Below are 14,521 nucleotides of genomic sequence, written 5' to 3'. Positions count from 1 at the left end.
GTCAGGAAGTTTCTCCTTAGTTCTAGGTTGCTTCTCTCCTTGATTAGTTTCCACCCGTTGCTTCTTGTCCTGCCTTCAGGTGCTTTGGAAAATAGCTTAATTCCCTCTTCTTTATGGCAGCCCCTGAGATATTGGAATACTGCTATCATGTCCCCCCTTGTCCTTCTCTTCGTTAAACTAGACATACCCAATTCTAGCAACCGTTCCTTATATGTTTTAGCCTCCAGTCCCCTAATCATCTTTGTTGCTCTTCTCTGTACTCTTTCTAGAGTCTCAACATCTTTTTTACATCGTGGTGACCAAAACTGGATGCAGTATTCCAAGTGTGGCCTTACCAAGGCATTGAAGAGTGGTATTAATACTTCGCGTGATCTTGATTCTATCCCTCTGTTAATGCAGCCTAGTACTGTGTTGGCCTTTTTGGCAGCTGCCGCACACTGCTGGCTCATATTTAAGTGATTGTCTACTAGGACTCCGAGGTCCCTCTCACAGTTACTACTATTGAGCATGGTGCCACCTATGCTGTACTTTGCACATGCAAGTTGTCTGTATTATTGTTGCAATGAATAAAATGTTTCTTTTATTTACGATATTTTTTTCTTCAATTTATTTGTGTCCTCCTTTTCATTGTAAAAAAGTTGGTCACCTTTTGTAATAATGTCAACAGCATCTTAAAATCAACTAAGCTAAGACATTCATGCATTAAGTGTGCAGGGAATGTATGTGGGTTTGCTGTAGAAAGACCATGTTACTTTCATGTCTTTGCTGCTTCTGTGTACTGGAGAGGACATTTACACAGATTTTTTTCAATCATTTGCAGAGAACTTTTCACTTCCCTTCAAGTACCAAGTAATAAAATAAACATAAGCATGTCATTAAGGTCATCAAGACCAACTCTCTGCTTTAGAATAGGAATCAAATTAGAGCATCCCCAACAGGTGTCCAGCTTCTATTTGTCCACTTCTGGTAAAAGGGATGTTACTGTTTCTCTTGGTAATTTGGTCATGTGCCCAACAACCTCTGTTATTTAAAACTTGGAAATTATAATTATTAAATATTAAGTTTAAATATTAATGGGAAACTAAAAACTGGGAAAAATTAATTAGGACATTGATTATCTACAAAGACTGAATGTTAAAATAACTAGGATATGTATAAAGTAAAAATTATTGACAAATGTAAGAAAGTTTTTTTATTTAATCAATATAATAAGAATTGTATTAGGTTAAATATGAGATAGTAAATACTAAGGGGAAAAGAGAGGAAATATTTAATGTAATAGTTGAGATATGTACTAAAGATACTTGTATGTTATTGAATTATCGATTAACTCAGCCGCCACGTTGCTTTTCAAATGTTTAAAGGATTGAAAAAAATTCAATAAAAATTGAATAAAATTTTCTTTTAAAAAAAGAGATTACCCACTTGTACTTTGAACAACGGAGCCTTGTGCATATGCAGGAACTGATATTTTTGTAGTTGGTTTGTAAGTTGAGTAGCTAAAAATTGAGGGATTTCAATCAATCTCACAGTCATGATGCAATTTATATGGACAAAAGGTTCCCTGTGTCTCATTTCTTAGTCATTTTCAGAAATGACTTCTTAACTGTTTTTCAGCTATTAGAAACCTTTGGACTGTCAACTTTTAGAGCAACAAGTGAATTTTCTTCAATCCTTATCAGAAAAAAATTAAATACAACTTTAAGAAACTTTTTTGTATAAACAGCAAAAGGGTAATTAGAATATTGATTTTGGAAAGTTTTAATTTAATAATAATAAAAATAATAAATAAATAAATAAATAATAAAAATTAAATTTAAATTAAATTTTATCTACTAATATGGAATGCAAAAAATTAGCTTAATATTGGATATATTGAAGGATTTTTGTGATCAATGGAGCCAGAAGTTAATTTTAAGAGTGTCTGCCATTATAGATGGAACAGGAACAGATTTTACTGGACAAGACCGAGAGTGATTTGACGATGAAATTAAATATGAAAGGCTACAAGAATGATATGGGAAAAGATTCTATACAAGATATACAAATGAAACTGACTGATATCTTAATAATTAAAAGGAATGTAGAAATCAAAACTTTTTGATTTCTGGATAACTTTTTTATATTGGGTTTACTAAAGAAACTTGTCAAATGTTGGAAGGATTTTATGAGTAGCAACAAAGAAAAAAAGAAAAGAAATCAAGTTTTAGAACTTTATTTCAAGAGATTAAAGATCAAGGCTGTTACCAGAGAATATAAAGATGGTTTATCTGATCAAAGTTGAAACAAGTATGCTGTTAGCTCTGGTGACCTTTAATAGGTTTACCAAGATTAAATGATAAAGCTTTCTTGCTTTGTTTATAGATAAGAGATGAGATATGGGGAAGAAGATAGCATTTTTTTATTTTAAGATAAAGTGATAAGTTACCAAAATTGTTTATACTTGTGATGAAGGGGCAAATCATTTATTTATATTTATTTATATTTTTTAATTTATATTTATCATATTTATATTCTTATTTTTTATTTCTTTTCTTTTTATATTTTTATTTGTTTTCTTCTACACTTATTTTTTGTTCTTTTTATTCTTTTGATTTTTAGTTTGTATTACTTTTTATCTTTTTAATTGTCATGTTTAATAAAATTATTATAACCAAACAGAATCACAGCAGACTTAATTGATATTAAATATATTCTTCCTCATTGTAACATTTTATATAGTAATGAAATAAAATGCAGCATTCTGAAACTCCCCAAAATTAAATTTCCACCATAATTTGACTGAATCAGAATCTGCTTCACCCTGGAAACTGAACCCACTCTCTCCACTCTGGCTGAGGAATTCTGGGAGTTGAAGTCCACAAGTCATAAAAGGGCCAAGTTTGAAGACCCCTGCTATAACCACTTCAGGATCCAAGTTCTGGGGAAATATGAAATACAGTCCTCCTAAAATCCCTGAAGATTTTGAATCTGCTATTTGAGATTTATCTCACTTTAAGATTAAGATAAATGGTCTGTCTATGCTGGAATGATAATCATTTCTGACCGTAATTCATTTTTTATTCTTCAGTCACTGAATCTGATTGCTATGTGACCTTGTGGCTTCCTACTGCCTCACTGGAAAAATTTCGAACCAAAACAGTTACAAACTGCAAAGATCCAATATGGAATGAAATATTCTATTTCAGGATCCAGAGTCAAGTCAAGGTAAGATGAAAGATGTCAATATTTCTGTCCTTCTAAATGAACCAGAATAATAAGTAGTCAATGTCCAGGTAATCCTTCCAATCCAATGAGCTTTTACAAAGTATGTTATTTCCACTGTACAGTATAGCAAGCTTGTTCTTTGATTATATATATAATGACGGAGCAGAAAAATACAATGTTAGAGTGCAAAAAAGAGAGGGCGGAACAGTTAAGGCAGTCACAGGCAATCAGGAAGAGCGGCCCTGTCACGAGGGCAATGAGTAGGCAATTGGATCAGCAAGGGGATAAAAAGAACTTCCCACCCCCTAAGCCCCACTCTGAGGATGCTGGCAGAGGACCAGCGAAAGCTAAGTTGTTTTAATCTTGTATATAACTGTTTTTATTGTTTTAAATGTTGTTTTAACAATAAATAACTGGAGTATACTCTTCCCGGAGATCGAAGATTGCATCATTGAACAAATATGCCTGGCATTCGTATTTTTATAACCATTAAAAAGTTTAATTTAAAAACGCCAAGCTTTCGCCATCATCTGCCAACATCATCAGATGACGGCGAAAGCTTGGCGTTTTTAAATTAAACTTTTATAGTTTTAATCAATACCTTGGTGTTCATTTTATTTTGGATATGAATATTCCCAGGGTTCATATTTTTAGTGTTATTAACTATATATATATATATATATATATATATATATATATATATATATATATATATATAATTTTGTTACTCTCACTAGTCTGAGTAAGTCTACAATTTGGGCTCACAGTATTTACCCCATGGTAAGAAAATGGCATTTTCTTACCATTTTCCCACCTTACATCTTCCTATTTACCATTTTCAATGTTGGACTTCCACACCCATGTCCACCAGTCAGCTCTTATTATGCTGGTTAAAGAATTAGAGGACCAGCCAAAAAACTTGGAGAAATTGGTTGTGCAAATATTTTTTCACAAAGTTCCCATATTTCATATTTCTAGGTAAATTTCTAGGATCTAAAATTTGATATTCCCTTTGAACTAGGATACGGGGCTCTGGGGAAGAAGAAAAGGAACTCATGATTTTATATATATATATATTATATTGTTACTCTCACTTCTCTGAGTGAGTGTATGATTGGGCTCACAGTATTTTGCCACCTAAGGCAGACCAAGATAAACATTTGCCTTTTCCCCATCCTGTGATGCTGTACTTTAGTCATATCAGAATTCCTTTCTGTCTTCAGAACGTTTTGGAACTGACAATATGTGATGAAGATTTCTATCGAAATGACGACAACCGCGTAATTTACTTTGATGTAGCTAAAATCCCACTTGGAAAATCAGTAATGGTAAAATTTGAATTAGATCACCTGGTGAGTGTGAATAAATTCAGATCCTTTCTGTTAGGTGGGAATTATGGGAAATCAAGTCAGGTAGATCTGAAAGGCATTGAGATATGGAAGACTCGTCTAGACAAGATAATAAAGACATGCTGTCTCTTTTGTGAGGAACTACTGAAGGACTAAAATGATTTAGTTACAAGGATGACAACAGAAGAATGTGTGTGTACCAAAAACAAATGAGTGCCAAACAAATTTGCACATAAGGAATAATAGAGTGAGTTACAAGGCAGCTGATACTGACAAGTTCTAGTTTGTGCATTGACTACCAAACAAACAATGAATACCAGGACAAACTTTTCATGTCAAAATATGTTGAGTACCAAATATGATGAGTTTCAAAGCAGTTGAATACCAAGATACAACTCCATGTTTGTGTTTGTCATCTTTTCGTGGGGTAATAGCCACTCTATTTCCATAGAAAGTAAACAGATGCCTTTGTATATGCTTTCTGTTTAATATTGTAACTGCAGGAGTGGAATAAACTGCATCAGGAACATAATGAGAGAATGTAGAAGTAGCCTGGACTTCTTAACCAAACCCAATCTAGACTATATTGTTATCGCTGTATCTACTTTGACCTACTTTGGCCTTGAAAAGGCAGAAATATTTAGAAATATTCTAAAGATCAACTGAATCTCTCTTTCAACTTTCTATGTATATAGAATGCAAGATAAACATTTGCTTCTTCCCCATTCTGTGATTCTGTACTTTAGTCATAATAGAATTCACTTATGTCTCCAGAATGTCTGAGAATATGCAATGCATTCTACAGAAATATAGTGGTATTACATCAAGAAAGGATGTAATTAAAGAGGAAATAAAAGGAGGAAGAAGAATAACTGTTAACATATGGACTCATGAAACCTTTATAGGCGGTCCTATCTGCACACTCACATATAAACAAATATTTTCTTTTCATACACTGATTCAGCTTTCTCTGTTTTCCTTCTCTTTTTCCCTCATCCATATCCATGGGGTTTTGGTTTGGGAGTTTAGGTTACAGCAATATTGGCTGCCCTTGTAACCAATCTCAAAAAGTTGCACTGGCACCTTCCAAGAGGAAGAAGAAAGCTTATCTGAAGTCTCACACAGACTTCCTTCCTTCTTTCCTGACCAAAATGTCCTTTCTCGCCCTATCTAGACTTCTTTCAGACCAGCCTCCTCAATCTCACATCTGCATGTCCGATACTACCTCCATGTCTAATGCTGTCTTTATAGTTTTTGACTGTGAGGCATACAATATCCAGTTTGATCGACATGTATGTAGATGATTACTCACTCTGTTAAGACAGAATATTGCCTGGGGTATACCACCTATACTATACATCTATACATTGCCCAGTCTATACTTTATACTCCATCATAACATGGGCAACTTTTAATAACCACAATTAAACAAATTACACAGATGCAACAAAACCACTTCTAGGAATGTATTTGCCCTGAAAAATACGGAGCCACCTGAATAGAATCAGGACAAGCCATACTAGAAATAAGGCAAAGGTCTTTAAGTAGAGAATGGCCAAGGGCCCACAATGCCACTGTGGTGCACCGGAACAAACTATAAGACATAAAGTTCAGGAATATCTTCTCAGGAAATTTCAAGGTACCTGGGATGATCTCACCACAGCCACACCAGAAGCAATTAGATGGTTTCATTAGATATTGAATTATAACATCTATTCCCTTGCAATTCTATGGCTCCATATTATGGTGATTTTATCATGGTGTTGTCTGAATTTAATATATTACCTTTATATAGATGAATAATATAATCCTAGATAGATAGATAGATAGATAGATAGATAGATAGATAGATAGATAGATAGATAGATAGATAGATAGAAAGAATATCTGGCATAATTCCAAATGTAGTCATCCTATATAATTGAATGCTGGGCTATATAGGTTTTTCTACTGGTCCAGAAGGACTGTTCCATGCTGCCCCAATCTTGTGCCAAAAACACAAGGTCTACTTTGACCTTAAGTTTTAAAAGAGTTTTTGTTTTCTATGAAAACCACAATATCAACCAAACTTTCTCTTACAGTTTGACTGAAATTTAACCAAGACCAGATTCTGTTATTTTAAGAACTGGATTTAATTACCTCCAGGCTACTGGATTACAGCAATATTTAGTCTGAATATTGAATTTTGCAAAACAGTTTATCTAATTATTAGTATGCCATTAACTATCCAGATATAGGGAAACAACAATGCTATTTTAAAGGAGAGTACTGAATGTACGTTCATGTGTCTTTTTAAGTGAGCATGTTTTTTTTACTGAAAGAAAAATGGGACTTGGGAAACATTCTAATGTGATAGGTGAAGGGAAGTTGCTGGTTACTTGGCAAAGATCTGTCATATGTGTTACATTTTAATTTTCAGGAAAATGAAGAAATAGAAGTTGAATTTACATTAGAGAATATGTGAGTAACCCAAATAACATTGAAGTAAAGTATTGGAAAGTCCATAACAATACAAATGCAATATTGTATAAATAGCAGAGCAACTCATTTTTTTCATTTGTTATCCATAAAAAAAATCAAAATCATGTCATTCAAATAATAACTGTTCTTTGGCCCAGTAAGTGAAGAAATGAAAAAATTTGTCATGGAGCAAAGTTATTTTTTTCTTGCATAGCAGCTGCATGAGTCTCAATTCAAACCCAATTTTTAGAAATTAACTTTCTCTATTATGGTTCCTGCAAATTGGGGAGGAAGTCAGAAAACAACCTTATTAAAGTTTGCTCCGTTGCTTGCTTTCAACTCTCATCAAATTGCTTACAATCTACTCCAATATAAAGACTGAAACCATACAGACCTTAAAAAGCAGCAATCAAGGAACAGCATAACCTCTAAATGGATCACAAGATGATCATGTCCTACAATATTTAATGTTCCATCTCACTAATTTGTCTGGAAGAGTCAAATACTCAAGAATATTCCCAAAGATGCTTTTTCAAGGAGCAACTGGACTTCCTTGTTTTTCTTTGAAAATGTTTCATTTCTCAACTTCTTCAGTTCTGACTGGATAATGGGGAATGGAAGGATTTATATTCCTTGCAGACAGCTCAACATTTCTCTAAAAGAATTCAAATGACCAGCTGCAAGGAGTATAAATCCTTCCATTCCCCACCATCCAGAGAGCTGAAGAAGCTTCTTGGATGAGAAGCAAAATATCTTCAAAGAAAAACAAGTCCAGTTGCCTCTCAAAAAATCACCTTTGGGACAACCATGACCTGGATGACTGAGAATCTCCATAAACACTCAAGAGTATTCTAAAATTCAGTAGGGGAGTACCATTCCTTGTATCTTGAATCAATAAAGGGGCCATCACCAAGAAGTCTTGAGCACAAGATCCCTGAAGATAGCATTCCCTTGACAGAAGAATACTTAGCAAGCCTTCTTGCTCTGTATTCATTGGATAGATCAGTGGTTCTCAACCTTTTTAATGCTGCGACCCCCAACCGGTCGTAAGTCGAGGACTACTCAACCAGTTGTAAGTCAAGGACTACTCAACTGGTTTGCAGAATGGGACTTTTGGCGGGCTCAGCAGGGCAGAGACAGCCTGGACAATTCGTATTGGTTTTTGAAAGCCAATAGAATTAGACTCTGTTCAAGAGAGTCTATTCTATTGACTTTCAAAAGCCAATAGAATAAAAGGGAGTAGCACAGCTAAGGAAAAGGGGGAAAAAATGGCGGACTGCGTTGTTTGGCAACCCCCGTGAAATGGTCATTCGACCCTAAATAGGATCCCGACCCACAGGTTGAGAACCACTGGGATAGATAGATTCTACACAGAGCAAATGGTGTCAGAGTTATCTGACCTAACCCATGAAGAATTTTAAAGGAGACAACCATCACCTCGAATAGCACTTGGAAGCTAACTAGCAGAGGTTCCTGCTAAAAATATGCATATGAACAAACCTCAGCACATCCAAAACTACCCAGGCTGCCACACCCTAGACCAGCTGCATCCTTAGAATAGCTTTCAATGGCAATCTCATATATAGAGGATTAGAGTAATTCAGATGGAAAATGATAAAAGCAAGAACTGTCAACAATGTTTTTCCTCTGGCAGCTGGTACATCAGATATAATTATGCTAAACCTCTTGACCACACCTTCACCTGTTGTTCTTGTCAAAGGGGATTCTCAAACCATGAACCATGCCCATCCAGAGGAGTGCAACCTATTTAGAATTAAAGATGGAGTCAAGAGTCAGTTGACTTCAAAACCCACACTCATTATCTTGCTGAGAGTAAGCTTTGATGGTTTCCCTCTATCCAGACTCTAACTCCAAGGCAGGATTTCAATACCAGGCCTTTACAGGACAGGCTTTGAATGATACTTGCTTTTCCCCTTGAATTGAATCTGCTAGAACATTTGAATTAGTAGAAGCTAATGTTCAATCATTGTGTCTTCTTAAATTGTAATGTTATACCTGTAACTATATTTCTGTTTTCTAGAGAGAGTCCACCTGAAACAATAGCTACAAATGGAGCAGTGGTGGTAATTTTTATTTATGTATTTGTTTCTTTAATCCTTTATTTTCCAATTAGAAAAATGTGAACCTGCTTCACCTAGAGCAGGATTGTATAATTTTTGGTTGGCCAAGAGTCCCTCTTGTTACTGAAAAGTATGCCTTGTCTGCTTTCCTAAAAGGAGACAGAGTCTAGAAAGGAAGTGAATGAAGTTCAGAATAAAAATGAAATTTGATGAAATGTAATTACAAGAAACCAAATCACAGTACTTGATGTGATTATTTCCCATATATTTGTAATGTACCTTTTCTGCTGCACTAAAATTGTAATTTTTGGAGTTTCTGAGGGCATTCAGTGACAATGGTTAAAATCAGAGTGCCTACATGAGAATTCAAATTGATTCAATCCTTCGTCAAAATGCCCACATTATTTTATACATTAATAAATGGTTGAAGTTGCCTGTTCACATGGGATACAGACTAAAACAGAAGAGGCTCAGTCTATTAGGGACTATGGAAATATCTAAATCAGAGCTTAGATTTAATGAAGGATGGAGCAAAGCACTTCCTCAAAGCAGCAACTGTATTGCTTCATCTTCTGGACCCTCTGCCTTCTCTTCTACAGCCATGGGAGGTTGGCTAGCTTTCACTTCTACATAGGTATTTGTCATTTCATCAATACTGTAGTTGTATTTACTGAATAAATATTAAGTGGAACTAGAACCATAGCTTTCTGATAGCCACATGTGGTTTAACCCAGTCTCTGCTGACATAAGTCACTCCAGAGTTTTGCCCATCATTGTTAATGGTTGTCCAAGCGTGAACATCCTGTGTGTGTTTTTTGGACTAGCCTTTCAAAATCTGCCCTTTGAAATTTATTCAACTGGAATTCTTATGGCAAACCAATTTATTCTTAGTGACACTAATTTCAGAACTTGTTCTTGGTGTTTATATGTGTTATCTGTGTTATTTATTTATAAACTACTAACAAATCACTGATTATTAATCTGACTGCTCATCTATGTAAATATGGGAATAGGAAACTGCCTATGAGAGCAGATAATGTTAAAAGGGAGATTTTAAGGATGATATTGACCACTTAATAGCATGCCTTTAAAAAGCAGACCATCTACCAGCAATCTCTAATTTTAAAATATTTCCTCTTCAGTTTATCCATGTCATAATATCTTGCTAATTAATTTATAAACTTAATGATACAACTGTCCAAATTTACATGGTATCATTCAGTTGGTCAAAGCATTATATCAGAACAAAATTTATAGCATTTGATCTAGGAAATGAGGTTTACTGTTTGGACAACTTTCTCAGAGATGAAAAATGTGAGGATATTCCTTTCGTTGCAGTGTCGTGAATTCTGCCGCTTGGAGTTTCAGATAGACAGGAAGAAGCGGAAGAAAAAGAAAAAGCATTCTAAACGTGAGAGTATATTGCATTAAAATCTTCATAAACAAATGATTAAACGTTCATGTATCACGTTCCAAAGGCTATAATATGTATAACTGCTGGAATTTCTATTCAAGCATTTGTTGACCCAGATTATACCACTGCTGTATTCAGAGCATTGTGTTCTGAATATGTGAAACACTCAGATTGAAAAAGTGGGCCATGTCAGATCAAGTTCAGTGTCATATCAGGCCAAGAAATTTTTTTTCTTTTAAATTCATTTTTTGAAACATTGATAATTTTACTTTTATTGTAGTGTCTCAAAATTGGGTATGTTTGGTTTAATGAAAAGAGGGACTAGGGGTGACATGATAGCAGTGTTCCAATATTTAAGAGGCTGCCACAAAGAAGACAAGATCAACTTATTCTCGAAAGCACTTAAAGCAGTGGTTCTCAACCTTTCTAATGCCATGACCCCATAATACAGTTCTCCATGTTGTGGTGACCCCCAACCACTTATACATCACCGGGTGCCAGGAACATGGCCAAAGAAAAGGGGGAAAAAATGGTGGACAGCCTTGTTTGGCGACCCCCGTGAAATGGTCATTTGACCCCAAATGGGGTCCCGACCCACAGGTTGAGAACCACTGACCTAAAGGGAGGACAAGAAGTGATGGATGGAAACTAATCAAGGAGCAAACCAAGCTAGAACTAAGGAGAAATTTCCTGAAAGTTAGAATAATTAATCAGTGGAATGACTTGCCTCCAGAAGTTGTGGGTGCTCCAACACTAGATGTTTTTAAGAAGAGATTGGACAACCATTTGTCTAAAATGGTATGGGGTTTCCTACTTGAGCGGAGGGTTGGACTAGAAGACCTCAAGATCCCTTCCAACTCTGTTATTCTGTTAAAGTGGAACTGAGTCAAAATAATAAAATAGCCAGGAATAAAAATTTGCATGACTAGAATGTACATTGTTCAAGATCAGACAAAGCCAAACATATTTTGGAAAGAAGCATGCCCATGAGGGAATTTCAAGGCATTCTAGGTTTATTTAGTTGAGAAATAAGGTTGTTTTCTATAGACCTCTCTCTGGGAATAAGGCACACTGATCCAAATAAGGCTGCTCCTAAATATTTATATCACTGTATTATCCTTTATTTATACATATCCGGACCATGTTTTCCAGCAATGCTCAAAGCAGTTAATTTTTTTTTTTAAATAAGACTGTGAATTGTAATGCATGTCTATAGATGGCATTGATATTCATTTGTATACTAATATTATTTTTTTTACTTTGCACGCTCTTTTTAGAACAAGATGTTATATGTACATTAAAAGGATCCTTTGAAGAAACTCAAAACATTTCATTAACTTCTGCCAACAAGCTGCAGTGCACTGGACCTTCCTTTTTCCACTATGCCAAGTATAATCCAGCAAAACTAGACATTCTTCTTCCAGGAAAGAGATCGTTTCTCTCTTTTGTATGTCATAGCTGAGCATGGTAGTAATCTGTGTAGTCATTTTGTTGGGAGAAGTATTTAAAAAGTAAACACTTTTGTTTTTGCTTTTTTAAAAAGTGTCTTTATTTCCAGTTCTCTTGCATGTTATGTGGAATTGGTGCTGCCAAAACCAGAAAGTTGACCTTGCCTATACATTCATTTCCCCTAAATCAGGAAATAATCAAAGAGGTGAGTACATGTCTAATTTTCAGATTTTTTTTTCTTTTTTTAAGGGTCCTTCAAATAAATTTCCCAGGGGGCAAATAAAATAGTATGCAGCTGAATCACTCCCTGGTATATTAAAGTTAGCAAACTTCAAGTTACTTTGAATTAACCTCCGGTAATTTCCATGCTCTTCCTAGTTTGGTACCATTATACCCAGCTTATGTTTACCCCTGCAGTTATTTTTCTTTGAATCAAAATATCATGACACAGCTCTTACTGAATTATATCACAATAAATATAAATGGGACTTCATCAGGGATTCAAGATACTCTTCCATGGGAAAAAAATAAGTCAAATATTCCCACCCTAACAGTCCACTCTCCAGTAAAAACCGGTAAGGAATACACAAAAAATGTAGAAATAAGGTACTAGCCTGGTTGATGTAGTGCAGTTAGGAGTAACATTGTATTAATACAGGAATCAACTTTGGAAGGACATATTTGGAATTTTGAGAGCAGTTTATGGTATTTTCACATGTTAGATTGGATGTGGCCAATCACAAAGCATGCATATGTTAACAAAAGAGACAGATGTGGGTGGCAGACACTCACTCATTCCTCTAAAGCAGCGGTTCTCAACCTGTGGGTCATGACCCTTTTGGGGGTCGCACGAGCCTTTCACAGGGGTCGCCTAAGACCATCGGAAAACCCATATTTCCGATGGTCTTAGGCAGGGCTTGTCAACCGCCTTCTCTCCCTCCCCCCCTCTGCTCCACCTCACTTGTTTGTGGAAACTATGCTGCTTGGCAGCAGTCTGCATGAACTCTACCAAATGTGCCCTGCAGGGGGCGCATGAAGAGTGCAGGCGCAGAGCAAGGCCCCGCCCTCCCCAGAGATTCATTGTGCAGCAACCGGATTGACTTCTCGTGCACACAGGTCAGCGAAGGGGGTGCCACTGCAGCACCCAACTCCTGCACCCATCAGCTGGTGACTCCTGAACTTGTGCTTGTCAGCTGACAGGTCTGGCGACAGCCCGGTCTCCTTTGCCACCCCGCCCATCCTCGACTCCTCCTCTGCCCGTTCATGTCGAGCCCGCCGCACTTGACAGGGAGAGAGGGACAGAAGGAGGAAGGGACTCCTCCTCGTCTCCTAAGCTTCAAAGCACGATTGACTTCCCAAGGGCATCACAATCCTCATGAAAGCGGGGGGAGCAAAGGGGGCGAGAAAGCTTGCAGCGGGCTCGAAGGAGCACCTGTCAGTGTTGGTGACGAGAAATTCCCCACAAACCCAGGGAAGGGGTGGAGAAAAGGAGCCCCCTTTGGGAGGAAACCGCCACCTTCTTCTCCTTGGCTTTCTGCTCTTCTGTTCCTCAGCAGCCGGGCTGGCAAGCCTCTCCTGGCTGGAACTTCCTTTCCTTCCCTCCCTCTTGGTCTCTTCCTCCTTCCCTCTCTCTCCTATTGTCCCTTCCTTCCTTCCTTTTCTTCGCCTCCTTCTTTCTCCCTCCTTCCCTCCCTATCCCCCTTGTCCCTTCCTTCCTTCCTTCCTTCCTTTTACCTCCCTCTTTGTCCCTCCTTCCCTCCCTCTTTCCCCTTGTCCCTTCCGTCCTTTCTTCCTTCCTTCTTGTCCAGGATCAGGGTGAGCCTCTACACCTGATCCGCGCCTCTGCAGCTGTAGCTGCTCTCCTTGGCTCCTGCCCAGCAAACTTGCTCCAGCTTTGCCCTTGCTAATTTAGCAGAAGCACGAATCAGCTGTAGCCTAGCACTGATCCTGGAGCTTCTGCTAACTTAGCAAGCGGCATGTCTTTCGGCGAAGCTAAGCAAGTGAGCTGGGTGGACCTCTCCCGTCTCTCTGCCTGTGCACAGGCAGGTTTGCCGGTAGCAAAGCCCCCAGTCACGCTGGCAGCCTATCCCCCTCCCCTTGTCCCTTCCTGGGCTCGGAGGGGGGAAGGAAGGAAGGGACGAAGAGGGAAGGAAGGAAGGAACAATGAGAGAGGGAAGGAAGGAAGGAACAATGGAAGGGAGGGAAGGGAGGAAGGGACAAAGAGGAAAGGAAGGAAGGAAGGAAGGAAGGAAGGAAGGAAGGAAGGAAGGAAGGAAGGAAGGAAGGGAGGGAGGGAGGGAGGGAGAGAGCGGGAAGGAGGAAGAGACTAAGAGGGAGGGGAAGGAAAGGAAGGAAAGAAGGAAGGAAGAGACAATGGGAGAGAGGGAGGGAAGGAGGAAGAGACTAAGGGAGGGGAAGGAAAGGAAGGAAGGAAGGGACAATGGGAGAGAGGGAGGGAAGAAGGAAGAGACTAAGGGAGGGGAAGGAAAGGAAGGAAGGAAGGAAGGAAGGAAGGAAGGAAGGAAGGAAGGAAGGAAGGAAGGAAGGAACAATGGGAGAGG

General features: G+C 37.6%; 1 protein-coding gene across 1 annotated transcript in view; it reads left to right on the top strand.

The window, feature by feature from the left end:
* Positions 1 to 14,521, top strand: part of LOC120299849 (cytosolic phospholipase A2 epsilon-like) — a 78,401-nt gene that overhangs the window by 26,601 nt on the left and 37,279 nt on the right. Inside the window, exons 3-9 of the mRNA XM_039325144.1 lie at positions 3,071 to 3,207; positions 4,431 to 4,559; positions 6,976 to 7,016; positions 9,058 to 9,100; positions 10,436 to 10,508; positions 11,789 to 11,958; positions 12,070 to 12,165. Coding sequence (XP_039181078.1) covers positions 3,071 to 3,207; positions 4,431 to 4,559; positions 6,976 to 7,016; positions 9,058 to 9,100; positions 10,436 to 10,508; positions 11,789 to 11,958; positions 12,070 to 12,165 — 689 coding nt within the window. The remainder of the gene's footprint in view (positions 1 to 3,070; positions 3,208 to 4,430; positions 4,560 to 6,975; positions 7,017 to 9,057; positions 9,101 to 10,435; positions 10,509 to 11,788; positions 11,959 to 12,069; positions 12,166 to 14,521) is intronic.

This window comes from Crotalus tigris, unplaced genomic scaffold, assembly GCF_016545835.1.
Source record: "Crotalus tigris isolate CLP2741 ecotype Arizona unplaced genomic scaffold, ASM1654583v1 scf7180000017545.3456711, whole genome shotgun sequence".
Taxonomy (NCBI): domain Eukaryota; kingdom Metazoa; phylum Chordata; class Lepidosauria; order Squamata; family Viperidae; genus Crotalus; species Crotalus tigris.
The sequence above is the reverse complement of the archived record's forward strand: the minus strand, read 5'-3'. Positions and strand labels throughout refer to the sequence as shown.